The sequence below is a fragment of the Hyperolius riggenbachi genome, chromosome 12 (assembly GCF_040937935.1).
Source record: "Hyperolius riggenbachi isolate aHypRig1 chromosome 12, aHypRig1.pri, whole genome shotgun sequence".
NCBI lineage: Eukaryota > Metazoa > Chordata > Amphibia > Anura > Hyperoliidae > Hyperolius > Hyperolius riggenbachi.
The window spans coordinates 14,468,092-14,493,497 of NC_090657.1; the positions used below are offsets into that span (position 1 = coordinate 14,468,092).

General features: G+C 46.7%; 1 protein-coding gene across 1 annotated transcript in view; it reads right to left on the reverse strand.

Annotated features, from left to right (window-relative positions):
* Positions 1-4,636: 4,636 nt before the first annotated feature.
* Positions 4,637-25,406, reverse strand: part of PPP1R9B (protein phosphatase 1 regulatory subunit 9B) — a 113,797-nt gene continuing 93,027 nt past the window's right edge. The window contains exons 4-10 of the mRNA XM_068264335.1: positions 23,131-23,235; positions 18,172-18,307; positions 17,906-18,061; positions 15,911-15,964; positions 14,458-14,687; positions 10,312-10,408; positions 4,637-6,913 (exon numbers count right to left, since the gene is read on the reverse strand). Coding sequence (XP_068120436.1) covers positions 6,860-6,913; positions 10,312-10,408; positions 14,458-14,687; positions 15,911-15,964; positions 17,906-18,061; positions 18,172-18,307; positions 23,131-23,235 — 832 coding nt within the window. The 3' untranslated portion in view covers positions 4,637-6,859. The remainder of the gene's footprint in view (positions 6,914-10,311; positions 10,409-14,457; positions 14,688-15,910; positions 15,965-17,905; positions 18,062-18,171; positions 18,308-23,130; positions 23,236-25,406) is intronic.

A 25,406-nucleotide genomic window follows, 5' to 3' on the forward strand; every position in this document is an offset into this window, starting at 1 on the left:
CACCGCTAGGAGAAATCGAGCGCGGAAACGATCGTGAGCAGTAGCGGACATGACGGATTTTATCTATCGAATCCATCTATCGCACGGAAAATCTTACTGTGTGTATTAGGCATAAAAGACCAGTTTGGCAGATAGTTGGACAGATAGTTGGTATGTGTGTATGAACCTTTATGCTGGGCATACACGGCTTGATTTTACGCTCGATTCTCCCGCTCGATCGTTTCGCCGCTCCATTTCCGCGGGCGATTCTCTTATCTTCCGCTTGGGTTGCTTATCTTTTTCCATTGTCCTCCATGCAGAATCGAGCGGCGAACGATTGGGTGGGAGATCGGACATGTCGGAAATGATCAATTCAGCCATCTTAATGGTTCAAAATCGAGCCTTGTATTCCCAGCATTAGATTTAAGGTGCGTACACACACACTACCGCCGGCAACGACGGGTCCGCCGGACCCTCCCACTGGGCGGACGTTCAGCCGACAGTAGCAAGTGTGTACGCGCTGTTGATGGACTGATAAGGCTGTTTCTGAACAAGAGCGGATCGTTAAGAAACAGCCTTATCAGTCTGCCTGACAGACTGTACACACGCACTACTGTCGCTGGAACGTCCGCCCAGCGGGAGGGTCCGGCGGACCCGTCGTTGCCGGCGGTAGTGCATGCGTACGTACCTTTACCTGCAAGATAGATAATTGCCAACATGTTGGAAATGATCTATCTAATGCTGGGATTACACGGTACGTTTTTTGCGAAGAATCGTTCCGATCAATGCCTTCGATGATAAAATTCCAACATGTCCGATGTTCCGCTCGATTTCTCATAGAAGTGAATGGAAAAAAGATAAGAAAAACGAGTGGAAAACAAGAGAATCGAGCAGAAAATCAAATGGCTAATAGATTGCGTGCCGAATCGAAAGCACAAAACGTAACGTGTATTCCCAGCATAACCATTTATCTGCCGAGCAATTAGGCATTGTTCTACTTAGCAGGAGATAACCAGAAGACAATGCACCAGAGATAATCACCAGCCTCTCCCAGTACTTTACAGAAAATAATCTAAAGGGGCTCATACACCTAACGATTTTCCCGCTGATATATGGCCGATTCGATCACAGTGATCGAATCGGCTGTGAAAACGCCACGCACACCGCTGACAGAACGATCGATTTCCGTCCGAAATCGATCGCTCCCGTCGATTCCCGTCGGTCCATGCGGAAGATTATTCTCGATCACCGGCGGGTCGGGTGTGCATCGATAGCGGCGTTCGAATGCCCGACGACCGACGCAATACAGCGGGTATACATTACCTGTTCCGGCCGGCGCGAGTCCCCTGGTCCCCGCTGTCTTCTTTCCGCGCTGGGTTCCGGACCGGCTGCAGCTACACAGAACTTCCTGTCCCGGCAGGAAGTTTAAACAGTAGAGCGCCCTCTACTGATTAAACTTCCCCTGGACAGGAAGTTCAGTAGCTGCAGGAACGGTCTGGAGTGCGGAAGAAGCTGCGGGGACAGAGGGGGACTCGGGCCAGCCGGAACAAGTAATGTATGCAGGGGGGGGGAGGGGGCGGTAGCAGGGGCAGCTCCACAGATTGTGATCAGTTTCAGGCTGAAATCGATTCACAATCTGTTTGCAGTAAAGGTGGCCATACGATCTCTCTCTGATCAGATTCGATCAGAGAGGGATCTATCTGTTGGTCGAATCTGATGGCAAATCGACCAGTGTATGGCCACCTTAACAGAAAATTGTATGGTGTGTACTAGGCATGACATTATTGTCCGATCTGACAAGATTAGCTGCATGCTTGCTTCTGGTGTTATTTAGACACTAGTGCAGCCAAATAGATCAGCAGGACTGCCAGGCAACTGGTATTGTTTAACAGGAAATAGATGTGCTTCAGTTGTCCCTTAATAGTTTTGCGTTTGAAGGCGTCCCTTTTTCTCATCACCGTGAGGTGGTTTATGGAGATGTCTCCGGGCTTCCAGTAAAGACATCATGATCATTAGAATTCTATAGAACACAAGAGACTGGCTATCTATACACACCGTTTGAGGATCACCTATTAGTGTAAATGTGGAGCAGCTGTGGTTTTTATGGGGTCCCCAGGTGTGCTTCTGCCTAATGACTGACCGTAATTAAGAGCTTGCCTCTGGTTACCATTGTCTGGGAGCCTTTCATGTCCAAGCGAGACATCCGGACCCATGAAATATATATGTATGCCTGGAATGGATACCTTAAGCTGCAACTGTACTGTCAATTCCCAAACGTGATGCCAAGCGTGGCCCTTAATGAGAAGCTACAGCAGTTACGGCTGACCCTACAGCTTGTCTCTCATGTAAGGCCCTGGTAAATCGTTATGTGTACACGGTGACTTGTTATACTATGCAAGGCCTGATTTATACTTTTTATGCCTCTAGGCCAGTGATAGGAAAACTTGGCTCTCTGGACCCATAGCACCACATCTCATTCCCTTCGTGATGGGGATCATTTAATTTTCTGGGCAAACTTATGTGAACAACCAGATAACACGAGGTCAAACTGGGTTGGTTCGGCGTAGACCCTTCAACTTAGCTTCTCTTCTCTCCTTCCTCTCTGGATTCCGAAGGAGCTGGCTCTCTGGGGATCCACCCTCTCCTCTTCTCTCTATTTCCTCCTCTTTTTCCTCCTTTCTTTTCCCCTCTCTTCCTCCTTTAGGTCTCGTTTCCACTATCGCGAATCCGCATGCGTCCAACGCACGTGGATGCGCACATGTAATGCAAGTGGATGGGCCTGTTTCCACTGTAGCGTTGTTGAGGTGCGTTTTTTTCAGCGGTGAAAAAACGCACAAAAGAGCCGCAGAATTCGCCTGCGAGTGGAATGCATGCGAATCGCATGCAATGTATTTAATAGGGAAATCGCATGCGGCTTTGTCATGCGTTTTTTGGTCGCGAATTCGCATAGGTACGAATGTAAATTCACACAGGCAGTGACATAGTTAAAATCGCATATACCCTCACGTATGAGAATTCGCATGCGAATTCGCGGCAAAAACGCATGGGGAATCGCATCCGCATGCGATTTCATCAGCGGTGGAATTCAGGCGATTCTGCACCGCAATAGTGGAAACGAGCCCTTAATTGTTATTTTCCCTGCAAACTGAGCTATAGCCTAACCTCTGAATAAATGACAACATTGCATATACAGTATTATAAGTCATAACCTGGATTATAATGTTAATAACTCTACCTTACTGTAAATTGCAAGAGGTGCGACATTCTCCCCAAACCACTTTGGGTCTTTAGTTGGGGGGGGGGGGGGGGGGAGCGTGCATTGCAGGAGTCTGACAGCCACAGTCATGAAGGTTAATGAAGAAGGTTAATGAATTATTCGATATTGCTGCAATTTGTTTAGTCTGTGAGGTGCATTCACCTTTGTCCGTATCACAAGTTTCACAAAAAAAGCAACGACATGAGATTGATCAGAGTCTGTTTAATGCCAAAGTTTGCTTTGATTCAAATTCCCCCAGAATGCTTTGCTTTTCCACTTTCCAGTCCATTTCACTTTTAAAATGTCCTATGTACATCCATTCACTTTTTTTCCCATAACATACCAATAAATAGACAGATAGTAATTTGGCACAGCATCATTCAACCTCTTTCTAATACCTCTTCACACCCCCTAGTGGCAGTCCCTCTTGCCCCATGCATCCCTTTTGTTCAAAATATACAGATAAGCCCCACCCTCTTCTTTTAGAGGGCAGCGCCAGATTTCTCGGTGTCACATGACCACAGAAGCCTATTTCCGTCTGTCCATCCTTTCTTTCCTTCACAAAAAAGGGATTGCCAGCAATAAACATGGCTGCCGGCAGCTTCCTTGCCAGTGGCATTGTCATCATTAGCTGTGCATCTGCGTTGCACGTGTTGCTCTAGATGCAGATGTTCCTAGAATGTTATAAACTAACTCACAGTTCTAAAAAGCTATATACAGCGGGGATGAGGAAAGCCTGTACATACACATTTGTTGGGCTAATTTAAGGTTATTGGATACCAAAGTGTCTGCACTGTGCTTTCGCCAAGTCTGATTCTGTTCCTTTCAGCAAAGCCAGAACAGGAGCCTGATGGGCCATCCTCATTTTAGGTTCTTTCTGAGCTCAGTACGCCATTGGCTTTTTCCCAAACACTGGCGGAAAGCAGCTGAACGGGAACTTGTGCTATCCAGCTGTTTTCTGCTGCACTCACCATCAGACAGTACCGTTCTGAAGGCCTCCATGAACCAAACAAGTTCCGGTGTTCCAACAATCTAGCATACATGACAAAGTAGCATACTTGTATGTTAGTATAACATGTTAAAACAACAGACTAACATACCTATCAATTCACCATACACTATTCTTAGGATAGCTGCAGTAGTAATACTTACTGATATTGTACTATGACCCAACCTCTCCCTACCCTCACAAAGAACCCTCTACTGGTGGGCAACTAATAGCCCCCCTGGTGGACAACTAATACCCCCCCCCCCTGTAGGCACCCCCCACCCCAGTGGGCAACTAATAAACCCCCTGGAGGGCAATTAATAACACCCCTGGTGGTCAACTAACAACCAACCCTCTGGTGGGTAACTAATAACCCCCCCCCCCCAGTGAGCAACTCATAACCCCCGGTGGGCAACTAATAAAACTCCACCCGCCTGTGGACAACTTATACCCCACCCCTGGGCAGCTGACCTTAACCCCCCTCTGTGGATATCTAACCTTAGCCCCTCTTGGGTGCACTTCTTTGTATGCCGAATTGTCAAGTATAGTGAAGAGGCGGTGCTGCGCATGCATTGTGCAAGCGCAGAAGAAAATGTACGCTGGTTTAACGGGTATGCTGGAAAGTGGATACGCCGGCTCCGGTCTGGTCATTACTCAGCACAACCGGTCACAGAATAACTTTGTGTGCTGTGCAAACACCTCAGTATACTCATAGCCTTAAAAAGCAGCACAGAGAGCAATGATGATATGTAGTAGTCCACAGCAACCAATCCGATCTTGTTTTTTGTTTAACTGAAAGTGGATCTACGAAAGAGGTATATCTATTGGTTGCTTTGAACCACTATGCTCTGCACACCACTCTTGGAATAAGCTCACGTGTATAGATGTACGTCATTAATGTTCAATCACTACACACATTCACACACACTAAAGACACGCTTGTTGTCACAGTTGTTGCTATGTAAACTGCATAATCTGGTCATGCACATGATGTCACACATGACTGTACGCGCAGTGGCATTACCACCGGAGGGAATACTACTGGTATATGGGCCTATAAGGCCTCTGTAGGTCTAGATTTCAGTATCCTCAGCTTCAATAAGGATACAATGACCTTATGAGTGGCAAGGCCATTTAAAAGAGGCGTATCTTGATGGTATTGCCATTTTTCGTGTAAAAATGGTGGATATGTCATGATAGCCACACATGGTCGGTGCAGTCAGGCATTCATATGTACACACTCTCATACACGTTACCTTATGTCATTTGCTCAAACGTCCACGTTCTTCTCTCATATTCCTTACCTATTTTCTTACAGTGTATTTTCTGCTTGTTTACCATGGAGGCAACCATGATGAGGGCTACAGTAACACATACCATTTAGTTCACCATGTTTGAAGTAAAGGATGAGCTGGTTAGTCTACCAAGAGCCGATATTTCTATTTTGGGTACATACTGATGGGTTGAACAAACCAGAAACTTGCTAAATCTCTTGGGTCCTCCAGTAAAGATATCTCAACACCTATGCTTTTAGGTCTGGCCTCATACTGAAGGTCCCTTGGCTAGAGACTGTGGCACGTTCAACAAGCAGAAACAGCCACTAGGATCCCTAAAGATAGAGGAAACTAGTGCAAGTTTCAGCCAACTAGAATCCACCCATTGCTGAAACATTTTATTGATGCTCCAAGCCTCAGTTTGCCAAGATATCTGACGTAAAAAACATTGGTTTGCTCAACGCCAACAATCACTTAAGTCTTTTATATTCCAGCTACCAAAAACCTGACTGGTTGGCATGGACAACAAAACATTTTTAATGTCCAGTTTTATTGGTTCTTAGCTACATCCTTCTTCGGGGTGTCTGATATAAAAAATCATTGGGTTGCTCAAGGCCATGAAGCAATACCTTCTTTTAGATTCCTGCTGCCAAACAGGAAAAATCTGACTGGTGGCCGCGGACAACCGAACATTTTCTATATGAGATGTTCTTCCTGAGGTTACCTCTAGTTCCTAGTGAATCCAAAGAGTGACAACCAACAGGATGGCAGCCTCCAGCACAGCGTTGCTCCAGTTATATGCAAGCAGAATAGGCATGGATTCACAGACGTCATAAGAAAGCAGGAAGAGGGGGAGGGCAAGTGGTACACACTTTCCTTGAGATGCCAATGGCAGGTATTAGACAGAGACCACCAGCACGAACACAGCACAGACACACGCAAAATCCAGAAAGGGAGGCCACAGTCATTGCTTAGGCCACCAGGGGGCATATGGATCCCAGTCTTTTCAAAGTCCCTATGAGATACAGCCTGAGAGGCCTCTGAATACAATATCTTGCCACATGGCACGTTCCAAGTTCCACCGAGAATACATGGGCCTAAAGTCTGCACAAATACATAGATGTAGGCCTCAGAGCTACAGTCGTAACACAGTCAGTTGGAATCCCAGCGACGTCCAGGTCTTTGTTGACAGAGAACCACAATCACATGTCAGGATGCCAGTGAGTAAGGCTCAATCCCCTGCGTGTACATTGGGGTTTTAAGTAAGATGGGGGAGACCTCACTAGTAACACATATCTTGCAGTGGTGGGCAGAGCGCACCAACCAAGCGCCCGACAGTCTCCGTCTTCTGTAATGTGTGCTCTAAGGAGCAGTGGGACACTGAAGAGTCACAAGTTTCTTCTCTAACTCGGCCACCTATTAAGGAAGAGAGAGAACAACTTGAACTTGAGAGAACAACACGTCTGTGGAACACCCAAATTACGCCTTTAGTGTATTTTGGAAATGCCGTAATTAAGGAGTATGTTTAGCGATGATTTTTGTGCTTTTTTTAAATCAGGTTTACTACTAAAAACACATTTTTAACCAGTTCACCCCCAAGGGTTTTTACCCTAACGGACCAGAGCAATTTTCACTTGTCAGTGCTCCTCCCTTTTATTCCCTAATAACTTTATTACTACTTATCACAAGAAAATGATCTATACCTCGTTTTTTTCACCACCACTTAGGCTTTCTGTGGGTAGTACATTTTGATAAGAATTATTTTATTCTGAATGCGTTTTAATGGGAAAAATAAGAAAATAATGCAAAAAAATTTATTATTTCTCAGATTTCAGGCAGTATAGTTTTCAAATTAAACGTTCTCCTGGATAAAACCAACACATTTTATTTGCCCAGTTGTCCCGGTTAATAAACCATTTAAATTATGTCCCTAACACAATGTATGGCGACAATATATTATTTTGAAATATAGGTGTTATTTTTCTTTTTTTGTTTTGTTTTGTTTTTTTTTGTCTGGTCCAAAATTACAATCCCTTATGTAGTAAAGTAAAAGTAATTTTCCCTCATAAAATATAGATTTAAAAAGCTGCATTTTTTAAACTGATTTTTTACGAGTGTTTTTTTATGTGGGGGGGGGGGGAGGCTTTGGTAATATAAGTTTTTAATTTTATTAGTATTGAGTAAGTATGTATTTGCCTGTATGTGATCACTTTCCTGTTATAAGAAGTGTTCACTTTTTTTCCTACATTTAACTACACTGTGACGGCTTCCTGTTTTATGAATGGACGTTGCCGCTGATCGCGGTCACGTCCATTCATTCCAGGCATTGCGATTGGGTAGAGGACCAGTCGGTCCTCTTCCCCAATCGATGAACACAAAATCCCGACGGAACCGGCGGCAGCGGGAGCGGCGCGCCCATGTGCGAAGCGGCGGCGGCGGGAACGCGCAACGTATTAAAACGTCATGTTGCCGTTAACAGGCTCAAACATGACGTTTTAATATTCTACAATGTCGATAAGTGGTTAAAAACCTTTTTTAATTTTAGTAATCATGAAAATATCAAATATCACATATGAAAAGGTGATTTATCTGTAGAGCTACACCATGCAAGCCATATCCCTGCTGGATGCACTGACGCCATTTGTTGACCCTCTATAGGTGAGGTCTTGGGGGAAGTCTTGGCCATGATTTACCGTGCTCTGACAGGTGAGGGGAGTGGCCGTTTGGCCACACCTCTGTCACTCCATCCCAGCTTGCACAGAGGAAGATATTTTTATCCCCCTTAGTTTATAGTAATAGTGGGAGGCAAAGGGTTTGTAGACTAAAAAAAAGGATCATGGAGGGTGACTTTATGATGCTAGTGGTTCCCCATAGTGAATTGCTCACACATTTTTATAGTACCTCTATGGGTTACATGCCATAGAGAAACAAATCGGAACACTTTTGAAGTTGATGCAGGTGAGCAGAGGCGCCAATAGGATAAAACCACATCATAAAGAGTTTAAAAATATGGACATGGTAGAGGTGGACTCCTAGCCACTCCAAAGGTTGCTGCAACAGACATATTTTAAAGAAACCTGTATTGAGAAAAACCTCCCCTGGGGGGTACTCACCTCGGGTGGGGGAAGCCTCCTATGAGGCTTCTCCCAGATAAAGCTCCCTGAACAGCGGGGATGTAAATATTTACCTTCGCGGCTCCAGCGCAGGCGCAGTATCAGCTCTCCGCCTCGGAGATAGGCGGAAATAGCTGATCGCTGTCGGTCCGCTCTACTGCACAAGTCTCCTCCTCCACTTCCTCAGGCAGTTCAGTTAGGAGCATAAAGCAGTAGCAGTCCGGGGCTGTACCAAGCGCCTCTGTACCTTTTGAAGCTGAGTTTCTCTAAAGGACAAATAAAACCCATGTTTGTTGGTTAATGTGGTGAAGCAGCTTAAAGTGAACCTCCGGACTAAAAATCTACTCAGCAGCACTGAAAAGGCTTGGTGTTTCTTTTACAGTTTCACAGCATCAGAACTTTGTTTTTCTTACCAAAGCATCGTTTTTAGCTGCATTTTTAGCAAAGCTCCACCCATCAAAGAAAAAAAAGCCCGGGCTTTTTTCCCCTGATGCTGTGCAGAGCATGATGGGATTTCCTATGTTGTTATTCACGTTGCCTAGCAACTGGGAGAGGTGCTCAGGACACAGGACAGTTGGAACTGTGTCTCATGCTCCCTGACACCTCCTTTCAACCAAAAAGATGGCTGCCCTCATGAAATCAAACATTATTTAAAGCAGGGTGGGTAAGAGATTATATTACCTATCTATTTAATTAACATAACTAATGTAACTTATTGACAGTGTGTTTGTTTACGCTGGAGTTCCTCTTTAATGAGTAATGTGAATGTGCAAAGTGTGGTATATAACCCTGAGCAAGCATTTTAGTGTACTGAAACCAGGGAGACTCGGCAGAGCAGGATCATCCACCAGGCAACCTAGGCAGGTGCTTGGGGTGTAGTGGGTGTCAAAGGGACCAACTGCCACCTTCTTTACCTCTTTTCACTTCATCTTACCAAAAGGACCACAAGGGGGCCAAACACTACTACCTTGCCTAGGGCCAGATTACATCTTAACCACTTCACCCCAAAGGGGTTTTTACCGAAACGGACAAGAGTGATTTTCACCTTTCAGTGCTCATCCCTTTCATTTGCCAATAGCTTAATCACTACTAATCACAATGAAATGATCTATAGCTTGTTTTTTTCACCACCAATTGGGCTTTTTGGGGTTCATATTTGTTTTCAGTAATTACTTTATGTTATATGCATTTTAAAGGGAAAAAACAAGGAAAAAATGAAGAAATACACTTTTTCTCCAATTTCATCCCCTATAGTTTTAATATAAACACTGCTACTGTGCATAAAACCCACACATTGTATCTGCCTATTTGTCCTGCTTATCACAAGATTGTAATTATGTCCCTAGTACAAAGTATGGTGACAATATAGTATTTGGAAATAAAGGTGTATTTTTTCTATGGTGTTTTTTTCACCACTATTTTCACATGCAGGCGCGGGAGCGCGCACACACGCACGCGCACAGTGGCAGCAGCACTGTTTGACTTATAAAAATGTCCTGGAGCCGTTAAGAGGCTCTAGCAGGACGTTTTTAGAAGTCTGCTTGTCCTTAAGTAGTGAATCCATCTCTGGGACTCGGTCATTGACTTACTGAATATAAGCCAGCAATAATGGCACAGGTAGTCTGCAGCAGTTAGTGGTGTAGGTGTGGCTGGAGGAATAGCAGCATTTAGTGGTGTGGGTGTGGCTGGAGGAATAGCTACCTTCTCCTGTAGTCTCTGGATCTCCGTGGCGTGTGCATTCTCCACCTCCTCCACAACTTGTTTTTGCATCTCCTCTTTCTTTAAGAAGTCCAGTTCCCTGGAAGCAAGAACATTCGGTTATATGCAGCAGACATCCTATTTTCTTCCTCAGCACCTGATTGGCTGATTGAAATAAACTTAGTGAAGCTTCATTGCACATTTGCTTAAAGGATACCCGAAGTGACGTGTGACATAATGAGATAGACATGTGTATGTACAGTGCCTAGCACACTAATAACTATGCTGTGTTCCTTTTTTTCTTTCTCTGTCTGAAAGAGTTAAATATCAGGTATGTAAGTGGCTGACTCAGTCCTGACTCAGACAGGAAGTGACTACAGTGTGACCCTCACTGATAAGAAATTCCAACTATAAAACACTTTCCTAGCAGAAAATGGCTTCTGAGAGCAGGAAAGAGATAAAAAGGGAAATTTCTTATCAGTGAAGGTCACACTGTAGTCACTTCCTGTCTGGGTCAGGACTGAGTCAGCCACTTGCATACCTGATATTTAACTCTTTCAGGCAGAGAAAGAAAAAAAAGGAACACAGCATAGTTATTTGTGTGCTTGGCACTGTACATACACATGTCTATCTCATCATGTCACACGTCACTTTGGGGATCCCTTAACTATTCTAAGACCGCTCCACGCCATTGGGCATGGCCCCGGTGGTAGCCCCAGGACCGCCTAACGCCAATTGGTGTCAGGTCCTAGAGCCGGCTACTGAAGGAGATTGTGCGCATGGTGCGCGCGCATGTCCTCGGGGGGCGGAGTTCCGTCCCGTCTTCAGTCTTGAGACTGTTAGACGGCGTGATCACCGTCTATTTACACAGTACAACGCTGTGATCAGCAGCAGCGCTGTACTGGGGACAGCCGTGTGACACGTCTGTCCCCCTGGGGGACAAGAGAGCAATCAGCTTTCATAGGCAGAAGCCTATGACAGCCGATCGCCGTGATTGGCTGGTGGGGGGTGGGCGGGATAGTGGGGAAAAAAAATAGATATTTTTAATAAAAGTAAGTAAAATAAATATTTACAAAAAAACAAAACAAACAACTGGGGGATGATCAGATCCCACCAACAGAGAGCTCTGTTGGTGGGGAGAAAAGGGGGGGGGGGGGAATCACTTGTGTGCTGTGTCGTGTGGCCCTACAGCTTGGCCTTAAAGCTGCAGTGGCAAATTAACAATAAGAAGGCCTGGTCTTTAGGGGGGTTTACCACTGTGGTCCTCAAGTGGTTAAAGAGGAACTGTAGTAAAAATAACATAATGAATAAAATTGCTTATTCTTTTAAGATATTAATTTATAGATTAGTCGGTGTTTGCCCATTGTAAAATCTTTCCTCTCCCTGATTTACATCTGACATCTTTAGTTCTGCCAGGTGATGTGTACGGAATGTTCTTTACTGAGAGTTCTATGCACAGAGGGAGAGACCGCTTCGTTTGGACGTAGGAAATGCCATTATTTCCCACAATGCAACGAGGTTCACAGACAGCTAAATGTCAGGACCATGGCCATGACATCACACAGTGGGAGGGGTTTCACCACAATATCAGCCATACAGAGCCCCCTGATGATCTATTTAAGAAAAGGTAAAGCTTTCTCATGAGAAAGGGGGATACGCTACTGATTGTAATGAAATTCAATCCTTGGTTATAGACAGTTCCTTAAATAAACCACCTTGACTGTTGGTAAACCTAAGTACACACACTGGATTAAACTCAAGTCATCATTCACGTCCACCTCAGTTGGGAATGTAGCGCATGCTTGGGAGACCTCCAATCTTAACCAATGTCCGACTCCAAAATTACCCATAATGCTTTGTTATTCTACTTATCTGCCCAATCCACCATGCTCCAGGCGCGTCGCTAGCCCCAAAGATCAGTGGCACGTGCCCCGGATCTGTTCTGGGGTTCCCCTAATGTCCTCCAGGCAGTCAGCTGTGGTGCCTCAATGGTGGACATGCTGGGAGCTGTGGTGCATCAATCAGGGTTATGCTGAGTGCCTCTATGTGGGCATACTGGGTGCTGTGACGCCTTTATGGGGGCATGCTGGGAGTTGTGGTGCCTGAATGGGAGGCCTGTGGGAGCATGGGAGAGGTCCACTAGAAGGCCAGGGAATGCTATGGGGGAATGCCAGGCAACCTGGCAGCAGGTCAGTCCGCCCACCAGAAAGCCAGACCAGCCAGCACAGAAGCCAGGTAACTCTGCCTAGTTCTGTTTAAGGGGCACTGCCTAGTTATGTGATATGCTGCATTTTTTTAAATGAATGCAGAGGGGGCTTCATCCAACTTTTTGCTGGGCAGGTCTACTTAGACTGCTGTTAAGTTTATGTAAATTTGGCTCCACCCATGACCACACCCACATTCTGGTGAATAGTCGCACACATTTTTCGTCGGGAGTGCCCAAAAGTGCACCGGATCTCTTAGGATCCTAGCAACGCCCCTGCCATGCTCCCCCTGCCTGTCATCCCTCCTCTCCTCTCTGTAGCAACAGATGCATCACTAGCCTCTAGGATAGCGATGCATGCATACAGCACTCGGCCCCAAACTGTCATCGTAGGGAATGAGTTCTGATCTCCTTGGGAAACAGTCCTCGTAAATGTGTTCACTCAGGCATTAAACGTAATGGTCTCATGGCCGCTACATTGGTCGCTCGAGCGCTGTTCATTCAAGTGAATGGCCATTGCTTTTGAATTGACAGCAATTTTTCAATGATGATATCGGCTTTTCCCGTTGTTAGTGTAAACACCCATCAGCTATGTTTCATGCTACTGTGCCCACTAGGGGAGTCAAAACATGACGCGATGACTGAATAAAAAGAAACTGATGCCAAGGGCTTCTCTGCTTATTTGCAGAGAAGCGTTTAGCATTGGCTAAAAGCCCCACCACCAAAAACCTGTCTGAACCGCCCTCAGTCTCTCAGATTTAATCTGACAGCGTCGGTCCAGATTCTCTATCACTTACTGTCTGTTATAACACGGCAATTTCTTCAACAGGGCCACAGACCACACTAAAAATCTACCGGCGGTTCAAACCCATCCTCACTGTTGTGTCTGTGTCCTTGTTGAGGAGCTTAAAATCCAAATACAAAAAGTCAGAACAGACCCTGCTTCTCATTCATAGAAAACTTTATTCAAAAATTAGTGATCTATACTGTATGTGCACTGAGCGTCACTTTAAAAGCATAAAACCACTCACTGACGAAGTTACAAGCGCAGCCGGCTGGGCACACAGCAAACAGCACACCATCACTGAGAGAGGCGGGGAGAGGCAGAGATATGCGCGGATTGACGGGCATGGAGGCAGAGCTACAGCCCAAAGCTCTGCCTCCCTGGGAAGCAAAATCCAAGTCCAAGAAAGTCGTGGATTTTTGCTGGGGAGTTTGGGGTGATTTAGTTAGTGTTCAGCCTCGGGGATGCGGCGTTTCAGTTAGGGCATTGGTATGAAAGAGATTTTTAAAATAAAAACCTGTATTTTGAGAGACTTCAAAGTCTCTTTAACCACTTCACCCCAAGGCGGTTTTTTACCCTAACGGACGAGCGATTTTCACCGTTCAGTGCTCATCCCTTTCATTTGCCAATCGCTTAATCACTACTAATCACAATGAAATGATCTATAGCTTGTTTTTTTTCACCACCAGTTTGGCTTTTTGGGGTTGATTCTTGTTTTCAGTAATTGCTTTATTTTCTATGCATTTTAAAGGGAAAAACAAGGAAAAAATGAAAAAATACACTATTTCTCCAATTTCATCCCCTATAGTTCTAATATAAACACTGCTACTGTGCATAAAACACACACATTTTATCTGCCTATTTGTCCTGGTTATCACAAGATTTTAATTATGTCCCTAGTACAAAGTATGTGACAATATAGTATTTGGAAACAAAGGTGTATTTTTCTATGGTGATTTTTTTTCTCACTATTTTCACGTGCACGGGAACGCACGTGCAGGTGTGGAGCGCGCACGTGAACGCGCACAGCGGCAGCAGCACTGTCTGACTTATAAAAACGTCCTGGAGCCATTAAGAGGCTCTAGCAGGACGTTTTTATAAGTCAGCTGGTCATTAAGTGGTTAAATGACTCTGTATGCACATTTCTGGGCAATTCACTTACTTCTGCTGGTAATCCTTGATGAGCCTCTTGGCCTTGCTGTACTTGCGTTCCAGTCCTTGGTGCTGCGCCTGAGTCTCCTTCAGATGCTCATCTACTGCCTGACACAGACTCTGGGCTTCCATCCAGTATCCCTGCAGCTTCTCCACCCGCTCCCGATTCTCCTGAACACTCTGCTGCAGTTGTACCTTCTCCACCCTCCAGCGAGATCGCTCCTGTTCCAGCCCAGCCAGCTACACAGACAGTGACACAAAACCGTTTACAGGGAATCAGTAATCGTTTGCTTCATGTTTTAGCTGCACATGTAAATATAGTAATATTAACCACTTGTGTAAGTAATTCAAGTCCAAAGTTTCTACATATATACTGTATATACAGGGAGTCCCCGGTTAACGAACGAGATAGGGACTGTAGGTTCATTCTTAATCTGAATCTGTTCTCAAGTCGGAGCACTGTGCCATCTCTGTCCCCTGTATCTCCTCTGTGCCGCCCCGTGTCCCCCTCTGTGTCACCTCTGTCCCCTGTACCTCCTCTGTGCCCCCCTGTGCCTCTAGTGTCCCCTTCTGTGTCACCTCTGTCCCCTGTACCTGCTTATACAAGTTTAAAAGTCATTTTTTCCTATGAATTTTTTGAAATCGATTTTCTCAAAAACTACAAGTCCAATTTGAAATTTTTTTTTTACTCGTTCCCATGGAAACACAGAATCCATGCCGTTCACATAGGCGGGTCGTTCGTAAGTCGGGTGTTTCTAAGTCGGGGACTACCTGTATTTGTATAAAGTCCAGACTTTCTTATCCTGAAACTTTTTCCAGCAGTTTGAATACTGGCGCTCTTACACCTACTGCAGTAGTCAGTCACAGCTTGTGGATTACCACCTGGTCACTTGTCACTCCTCTAACGAAACATGCTGTCTAGTAAGATAGAACATCCAGCATGGAAGTTCCTCTCTCTAGCCTCTGACGCGACTTCCTGTTTATACAGGAAGTCGTGTCAGACACTAGAGGGAGAAACGTCCACGCTGGAACGCACAGAAGGTATGTATCTTCTGCTGCTCGCATACACAAACTATTCGACGCTGGAGGGGGGTGCAGAGGGGAGAGCCCGAGGTGAGGGAAAGGGGGGACCGTCCCCTGTCCCCCCACCGAAGTGCAGCATGGCTTTCCCTTCATGCTGCGTCCCCTCCAGCACCCCAAAATGCGCCCCCCCCCCCCGCGGGGGCTGGGGCTGCAGGCCATATTGTTACGCCAGTGCCTGCTGGCCACTACAATACATTTATCACTACCTGCTACTTCAAGCTACCTAGGCACAGGGGAGTGAAGGGGGCCCGGTAGGTTTGTCCAGTATGGGGCCCAGACAATTCTGCTGGCAGCCCTGTGTGATCCAAAGCAAGAGATCTGCCAGTCTAAGGTTCTGTAGATGTTGTGTGGTGTAGCTGCTGTAGTGGACACCTTCTCACCTTCCTCTTCAGCTGTTGGATCTCGGCCTCAGTCACAGCGTGCTTTATCTGGAGCTGCATGAGAAAACACAGCAGTGTGGTCACTATACTCTATAACCAGCGGTGAGTAGAATGTATGACCAACAGACTAACATAGTACATGCATTGCAGAGCATAAACATGTCACCAAAGCAAACATTGGCCACAATTCACTAAGATCACGCTGGTGATAATAAGCCAAGTGAAAACTTATCAGACACGCAGGTGTTAATTCACTAAAGAAGCTTGCCTTATTACCATGTAGCGATAAGCGTTAAGCGTGAGGGTGTTGTCACATGCAGTAGGTAGGTAGGGGAGGAGCACATGCAGGCAGGATGTAGCTCCACCCCTTCCTGCACGTGCTCCTCCCCTACCTATCTATTGCATGTGAGAGTAGCTACAGGAAGATTACAGCTAGCCTGTATAGGACATCAAGGGAATGAGAGAGCGAGGCTGTGTGTGTGTGTGTGTGTGTGTGTGTGTGTGTGTGTGTGTGTGTGTGTGTGTGCGCGTGTGCGCGTGCGTGCGCGTGCGTGCGTGTGTGTATATATATATATATGTATGCTTGGTATCTCTCTCTCTCTCCCTCCCTCTCTGTGTGCCTGCTGTGTATATTTCTCTCTATACAGAGTCCTCTTCTGCATAAACTAGTAAAAAATAAGGCAGACAGCTCAGAATGCTTCATTTTACATTGCAGTCTGTAGTAACACTCCATTTAACGACAGCTCAGGCCAGGTGAGAACTACTCACGCACTTTACACTTGCATTCCTCTCTGTGAAATAACTTCCTGTCAATTGGATTCATTAACCTTATTGAGCTGCCACAGTGTGAGTTAAATACTTAAGCATAACTTAAATCTAGTGCGTGCAAGCTACGAGCGTTACTAGCCTTAGTAACGGCCATTGCTTGTGGATGCCACACACTAGAATTGTAGCGTATACGCGATACTGCACTAGCAGGGCCGCTGCTACGTTAATTAATGTAGTAGCAGCCGCTCTAGTGAAGTATCGCGGTTGGAGTGATTTCTAAAGTTAATGTTTCAATCCTCAAAATAACGACAGAATTCTAAAGCGGAATGAAACCCAGCATTTCTTCTCTGCTCTAAAAGATTTTTTACAGCATATTATATACTACCACCATTTTTTTTACTAGAACAGCATCCAACTAGTTAAACACAGGACTTACAAGCTCCCTGCCGGGAAATCTGGACCCATCCAAACTGGAGATAATGTTATCTTGTGTTTACTTAATTGTATCAAGTGAGGAATGTAAACATTCTCTGGCAATGCAGACACTCCAGAACACAGATAGATACTCAGAAAGCATTTCTGGGTACATTACTGGGTACAATATGAATACACCAGTTATGAATAAAATGCAATGTCAGCTTTTAGAGCAAAAAATTTTTACTTTGGGAACTTGTAATTTCTAAATGAATAATACTACTTATGCACAAAAGCAAATATGATAACCGTATGGGATATAAAAAGTAGGAAAACGTGTTTTTATTGAATATGGTGTCAGAGTTTTATACCCCTTTAAAGGGCTTGAGTCTTTAATCAATTAATCATTAAATAATTTTTGCGACATAAGTCTGGCACGCGCAAGCTACTTGCATTACTAGTAGCATAGCATGCGCTTCTTAGTAATGGCTGTTGTTGGTGAATGCTGCATGCAGATGGCGTAGGGAAACCACGATACTTTACTAGAGCGGCCGCAACTACGTTAATTAACATATTAGCGGGCGTGCTAGTGAAGTATCGCGCACTATCATGGTCTAGCTCTAAAGAGGGACTGTCCATCTGAAAAAAGGGACAGTTGAGTACTATGCTACTGAAACCACACAAGTGGACATTTCTGTGTTTGTCAGGCAATTGGGAAACATTCGTACTCTTAAATATTATCCCAGCATCCATCTGCCACTTGATGTCCACGCTCGCATGGTCTGCTTCCACCGTTATAACTTGACTGCTTACCTCTTTAAACTTGTGGACCAGTTTTTCAGGGTCCATCTCCACAGGGGACAAGGCATCTTCTCCTTCAGGTAGTTCAAATACTTCAATGGCCAGTTCACCTCCTGGGAACATGGGGCTCATCTCCTCATCCTCCTCATCTGTGGCGTACTCTCCAGTCTGGAAACCCAAGTATGCCTTTCGTTACACACAAACTAGGAGCGAACCCTCCCGATTATTCTTTAACCTTAGTAATTAGCCTGATAAATAGGTAGACATGTCACACTCACTTCTTCATCGTCCTCATTGCACTGGTTGAAGCGCTGCTCCATGTTTTCCCGCTGCCATCTCTCTTGCTCCAGTGTCTGCTGGATCAGCTGGGCCACCTCACTCTGCTCTCCAGGCTTCTCTCTGCCAATCAGGAACCTTAAACACAAAGTCCGATGCTGTTACACACATATCCAGCTGTGACGATGCCATAACCTCCATCTTCAGCCCCGCTGCCTGCCTCTTCTCCATGTGGTGCATTTTAAGCATAAATATCTTACGCCGAGTCTTGGAGAAGAGGCTGGCAGCGGGAATGAAGACAGAACAGTGTGCCGGGAAGGGTGAGTTATTACAGTATAACCACACATAATGCAGGGGCCCTGGGGACTCGGGAACAGTTGGGGGGAAGCATGTGGGGCCTGGCAGCGGTCAGGGACCCTGTGGCAGCCCCCTTTGCCTTAAAGTTAATGGGAAGCACAAAAAAAGAAAAAAAAACAGATAACAGATTCTTATCTAAGGAGAGGGAAGTCTCTGGGTCCTATAGAGCATTTCCACCCCTCTCCTGATCCCCTCGTTCCATCGTTGGCTCCCCAGTCTATGACCAATCAGTTGAATACTGCTCTCTGCCACTGCAGGAGGCTTCGGAAGTCTTCGGGACCCTCCCATGGCGGGGGATTCAAATGGAGGAGCCAGTGCTGGTAAGCGGCAGGGGAGGACTGGGACCTTTTGGCCTGGGGGGACAACACAAACTAGAGGCCCGTTTCACGGCATCCCCAGCCCAAAGCCATATCTTTCTTGTGTGCAAATCTTCAAATTGTGATGACTAACAGCCCCAGCCACACACACACACACACTATGTACCTGATGCCTAACCCCATTTCTCCGCACAATCTACCTGTCTGTGTCTGATGCCTAACCTTAAAGGAGTTATCAGGCTTTTTTTTTTTTTTTTTATGAAAATAAGTGCTACTTACCCAGGGCTCGTCCAGCCCCAAGCTCCCAGCATGTCCCTTGCCGCACGCTCTGCAGTCAGCTGTTCACTGCCGCTGCCTCCCAGCCCCCGGCGATGACGTCAGGCCAACTGCGCCTGTGCAAGCGGCGCTGTCAATCACCGCCACATGGACCAGAGCGTACTCTGCAGACGCAGAACTACTGCGCCTGCGCAGTACACTCCGGTCCAAGTGGCGGTGATTGACAGTGCTGCTCGCACAGGCGCAGTACAGGCCGACATCCAGGTCGGACTGGTGCTATCGCCAAGGACTGGGAGGCAGCGGCAGCGAATGGCTGACTGCAGAGCTGCGGCGAGGGACACACACACACACACACACACACACACACACACACACACACACACACACACACACACACACACACACACACACACACACACACACACACACACACACACACACACACACACACACACACACACACACACACACACACACACACACACACACACACACACACACACACACACACACACACACACACACACACACACACACACACACACACACCCCTCTCTGGTGATGCCTAACCCCACTCCTGCCCACCCACCATACAAACTACTTGTCTGACACCTACTCCCCCCCCCCCCCTCCAACTACCTGTTTGACAGTGCCTAACTGCCTGCCTCCCCCCTCCCCTGCCGCCAATCACACCACAAGAAGAAAAAACATTTCCCCTCAGGCCAGGGTCAGAATGGGGATGATTATCACACACAAAAAAAACTCAGAGGGCACTGGCCTGGGCAGAGAATTGAATTTGACAGCAGTAGCAGGCAGGCTGGCAGCAAAGTGTGAGTAACTCAGTGACAAGAAGGGAGAAGAAGTACAGAAACAAAATTTATAAAAAACACCTTCTCCTCTGGCAACCTGGACCCGACCTCCTCTATCCTCCTGTCTCCTCAGTCCTACACCTCCTCCTCCTCCACAGCAGCAAGCAGCTATAGGTGGCATCTCCAACTCCCAGCCCCAAGAGTGTCCGACTCCTCCAGCCAGGACAGCCAGCCAGCCACTCGTAGCCGCAGCTCCAGGCCCCCAGCCCCCCCAGCACAGAAAGCTGAAGAGTGAGACAGCTCACTCCGACGACACCTCAGGCACAGCAGCACAGGGGAGGACTGTGTCCGACTCCTCCAGCCAGCCAGCCACTCGTAGCCACAGCTCCAGGCCCCCAGCCCCCCCAGCACAGAAAGCTGAAGAGTGAGACAGCTCACTCCGACGACACCTCAGGCACAGCAGCACAGGGGAGGACTGTGTCCGACTCCTCCAGCCAGCCACTCGTAGCCACAGCTCCAGGTCCCCAGCCCCCCAGCACAGAAAGCTGAAGAGTGAGACAGCTCACTCCGACGACACCTCAGGCACAGCAGCACAGGGGAGGACTGTGTCCGACTCCTCCAGCCAGCCACTCGTAGCCACAGCTCCAGGCCCCCAGCCCCCCCAGCACAGAAAGCTGAAGAGTGAGACAGCTCACTCCGATGACACCGCAGGCACAGCAGCACGTTGCGGGCGGCAATGGCTCCAGGGGGGGTGCGGAGTCAAGCAGTTTCAACCCACCTGGCCGGAGAGGACCTAAGCTATTTGTGTCCTTGTGCCGCTCACATCCACCGCAGGCGCAGCCACGCACAAGGGCACACCACGGCCGGCCGCCTCAGCCCCTTCTTTGATTGGATACTTCAACTTGCCGGGAAATATCGCGCGAGGTTGCGATCCCCACTGCGAACCTGTCACCTGTGGTATGTCTGCGGCCGCTGCGTATAGCAGCGGCCAGCCCTAATTACTTAAGATTCGGGCAGTCCGGGGGGCAATTGCCCCCCGTCCCCCTGGGCCAGTCCTCCCCTGGTAAGCGGGGACCATGACAGAAACGAGAAGCCTCTATAGGACCCAGAGCCTTCCCTCTCCTTAGGTAAGTATCTGTTTGTTATTTTTCCCATGCACTTTAACGGCATGCCAGCCCTGTGTAACAGACACTTCGCTTTTGGCACATTGTCCAAATGCGCATTATTGTAGAATTCCTAAATACAGCTAGTTGGTTATTTAATATTGTTAACAAGCTGGTAACTAAATAAGGAGAACTTTGTGGCCTTATGGAAGGAGATGTTTGTTGATCCAAATGGAGGGGGCCATTCTAAGGCAGGAACCACACTCAGGAAACCTGCAATGGATGGTTGACATTGCATGTGAAATAATTTTTGCATTGCATGCCCAATTTAAATTCGGACATTGTGAGAGTCAATTTATTTTCTATTGGGCTGCTGTAGACAATCGTACACATGTTTTAACATGATGTACACGCTAGAGTTGGGCCGAACGGTTCGCCGGCGAACGTGGTTCGCGCGAACTTAGGTGGTTCGCGTGCGGGTACCGCACGCGAACGTTTTGCGGAAGAAGTTCGGTTCGCCCCATAATGCACCTGAGGGTCAACTTTGACCCTCTACATCACAGTCAGCAGGCCCAGTGTAGCCAATTAGGCTACACTAGCCCCTGGAGCCCCATCCCCCTTATATAAGGCAGGCAGCGGCGGCCATTACGGCCACTCGTGTGCCTGCATTAGTGAGAGTAGGGCGAGCTGCTGCAGTCTCTCATATAGGGAAAGATTAGTTAGGCTTAACTTCTTCCTGGCTGCATACCTGTTCTGTTCAGTGAGCCCTCAGCCCACTGCATACCTGTACTGTGATCCTGCCACTGCATACCTGTTCAGTGATCCTGCCACTGCATACCTGTTCTGTGAACCCACCCACCACCACTGCATACCTGTTCAGTGATCCTGCCACTGCATACCTGTTCTGTGAACCCACCACTGCATACCTGTTCTGTGAACCCACCCACCACTGCATACCTGTTCAGTGATCCTGCTGCCACTGCATACCTGTTCTGTGAACCCACCACTGCATACCTGTTCTGTGAACCCACCACTGCATACCTGTTCAGTGAACCCGCCACTGCATACCTGTTCTGTTCAGTGGACCCGCCACTGTATACCTGTTTAGTGAACCCGCCACTGCATACCTGTTCTGTTCAGTGGAGTTTGGTGTGTCAGTGTGAAGCAGTACCTTAATTACACTACCTGATTGATGTATACACATGCAAGATGTTTTAAAGCACTTTAGGCCTGTCATTTAGCATTCAATGTGATTTCTGCCCTTAAAACGCTGCTTTTCGTCAAATCCAGATTTTTCCCGGGGACTTTTGGCGTGTATCCCACTCCGCCATGCCCCCCTCCAGGTGTTAGACCCCTTGAAACATCTTTTCCATCACTTTTGTGGCCAGCATAATTATTTTTTTTTTTCAAAGTTCGCATCCCCATTGAAGTCTATTGCGGTTCGCGAACTTTAACGCGAACCGAACCTTCCGCGGAAGTTCGCGAACCCGGTTCGCGAACCTAAAATCGGAGGTTCGGCCCAACTCTAATTTCATGCATAATTTCATAGCAGCACAGTACGAACCAACCCTAAAACTTCGCACAGGGAACCAGAAGCCTTAAAGGGACTCCGAGCACCTCTCATGGGCATGCCTTTAAGCCAGACGACTTCCAACAAAGTCGTGCTATGACGCCTCTGGAGGAGCCTCTTGCAATGGCCATGCATGTCACTTCCTCTTCCTGCTTCATTCAGTGATGCACTTCTCTAACAGAGAAGACAGGGGTGACCTGGAAGTTATAACGTAGCCAAGATGGCAGCCGGGATTTTTAAATTGAAATCGAATGAAAATTATTTGGTGTAGAACGGCGATTCAGGCATCAAATGAAAGAGGAGAGCACAAGCTACAGAGTTTTATGCATCTTTAGGTACTTTGCAGTACTAGTCGGAGTCTTAAAGGCATGCCCATAAGAGGTGCTCAAAGTCCCTTTAAGAATGGCCCTGTCCCTATCACGCTAACACAGAATGATGGTGATTCCAGACACATTTGAAATTTGGAAGGTCTCTCAATATTGGAAAAGTCACATGAAATGTTATAGACAGGCAAGACTGAATATCTCACCTTACACGCCCCTTTGTGTTCCTCAGGACGGATGCAGCGAAGGATTGTGTGACGCCAACCAGACTGGTCCCATCCACTTCTACAAGAAGATCATTCACCTGAATCCTGTACAAAACAGCAGTGAAAGTGAGGATATGTTAGAGAGTTTCCACATGCATTCTGTTCCAAAACAGGTTATTTTCGGTCTTTCGGAAGCATTTAAGAGCCAAGAGTCAACATCCCTTCTCCAGATGTCACTAGCTGGGGAATTACATTAGAAGAAGAGTTCAGTTTGGAATTCAAACCAATAAGTCTAGTAGATATGAAAACCTCACAAAATGACTTCCTGGCAGGGCCAGGCAGAGGCGACAGAGGCTCCAGCCTCAGGGCGCAGTGTAGGAGGGGTGCGGGCCGAGGCAGAAGCCAGAGAGGCTCCAGCCTTAGGGCGCAGTGTAGAAGGGCACAGGGGCGGGCCGAGGCAGAGGCGAGAGAGGCTCCAGCCTCAGGGCGCAGCGTAGGAGGGGGCGCACAACTCACTCAGCTATCATTCCCCTATTGTGTTTGAAGCAGAGAGAGATAAGAAAAGGGGATACATGGCAGTGACTGCAAGACAGATAACTAGAGATTAAGGTGTTGGGGGCCCTGGGGCGCCTCTTAGTGTAATAGCAATCAGTGTGTGACGGCTGGGGTGGGAGGGATGGAGGGGACTCTTAGTGTAATAGCAATCAATGTGTGACGGCTGGGGTGGGAGGGATGGAGGGGACTCTTAGTGTAATAGCAATCAATGTGTGACGGCTGGGGTGGGAGGGATGGAGGGGCGCACTTTGGTGTCTCAGCCTTGGGTGCTGGAGGACCTTGTCCCAGCTCTGCTTCCTGGACCTGGACACACCCAATGCCTGTTTTCCAATGAACCACTCATGGACCTACAACAACTACAATACTAAACATTTAGCATTAATTTGTTTTCTCTTTACTTTTGCACGTGGTCAAATTTTGAAAAATCCAGTCTGATGAAGTTGAATATTTGAACAGAGGTGCCAAGATCAACTCGTTTCACGGGTCAAAGCCTGCTTCCTTGGGCAATAACAGGAGCAACTGGGCTATTGCCTGAGGAAGCCGGCTTTGACTCGTGAAATGCGTTGCAAACTTTGGAGTTACAAATAAAAAATGTTTTGTTGATAATTGACTGTTTCAAGTCTACTTGGGGGAGGTAAGACCACCTCTGACTCCCTTCTTAAATTGATTTTAAACCTTTCACTTTTTGGTGCCTCTCTTCAAATATTCAACTTTTGGTCTAGTCCACCCTTGGTGGAGGGGTGTTACCCTGTTTTTCTGTCTACAGAGAGCAACTTTTAATCTGACTGTGGTCAGGTGAAATCTCCCTCACCTGTTATAACAGTGGTTTCCTTAGCGGTAACCCACCTTTGTGAGTACCCATCTTTTTATTACTATGATTATCTCATATGGTACCTACATACTACACTATCACGGGTTTCGATTATTTTTACTCTTGTTTTTTCCAAAGAGCAGAGAGGAGAGACTGCATTAGTTGCTGAAAGGTGTGATAAGACTCTGATGTTCTGCAAACATATAACTTGTATCTCACTGTTGCCACAAAATACTCCATGTTTGTATTTACAACCTATTCTCTGAAAAAATTTAAACACTTTAAAACTGTGACAAGGAGAGGAAGAAGTTGGATTACCTCTCTTGATGAAAGAACCAATTCCCCATCACTTTTAAAGGATACCCGAAGTAACATGTGACATGATGAGATAGACATGGGTATTTACAGTGCCAAGCACACATAACTATGCTGTGTTCCTTTTTTTCTTTCTCTGCCTGAAAGAGTTAAATATCACATGTCACTTCGGGTATCCTTTAATGCACACAAAAAAGGCAACACGTTCCAAGGGTTTTTCCTGCTTCTTCAGGGCAATAATAAATTGTGCCTGGAGAAAAGCAGTGAAAGCCCCTATGTCCATAGAGGTGCTAGTTCCTTTTCACTGGGTCTAAAATTGTCATAAATTTGGCTCTTTCATTGAGAGAGGTAAGCCAAGTACTTCCTCTCATTTTAAATGTTTTGAGACTGTTTCACACGGGCATGTTGCGCTGTAGCTGTTCAGAATCAGAGAATAGTTTGTCATCAGTTCTTGTCATTGAGAAAATGCATCACATATTGACCCCTGCTGGGGAACATGGAATTGTGGAGATTACACGAATCTGGACTCTGCGTGTAACTGCCAGGGGAAAACGAGACAAGGGAAACGGTGCGATCAAATGTGGTGTTTGTGCGA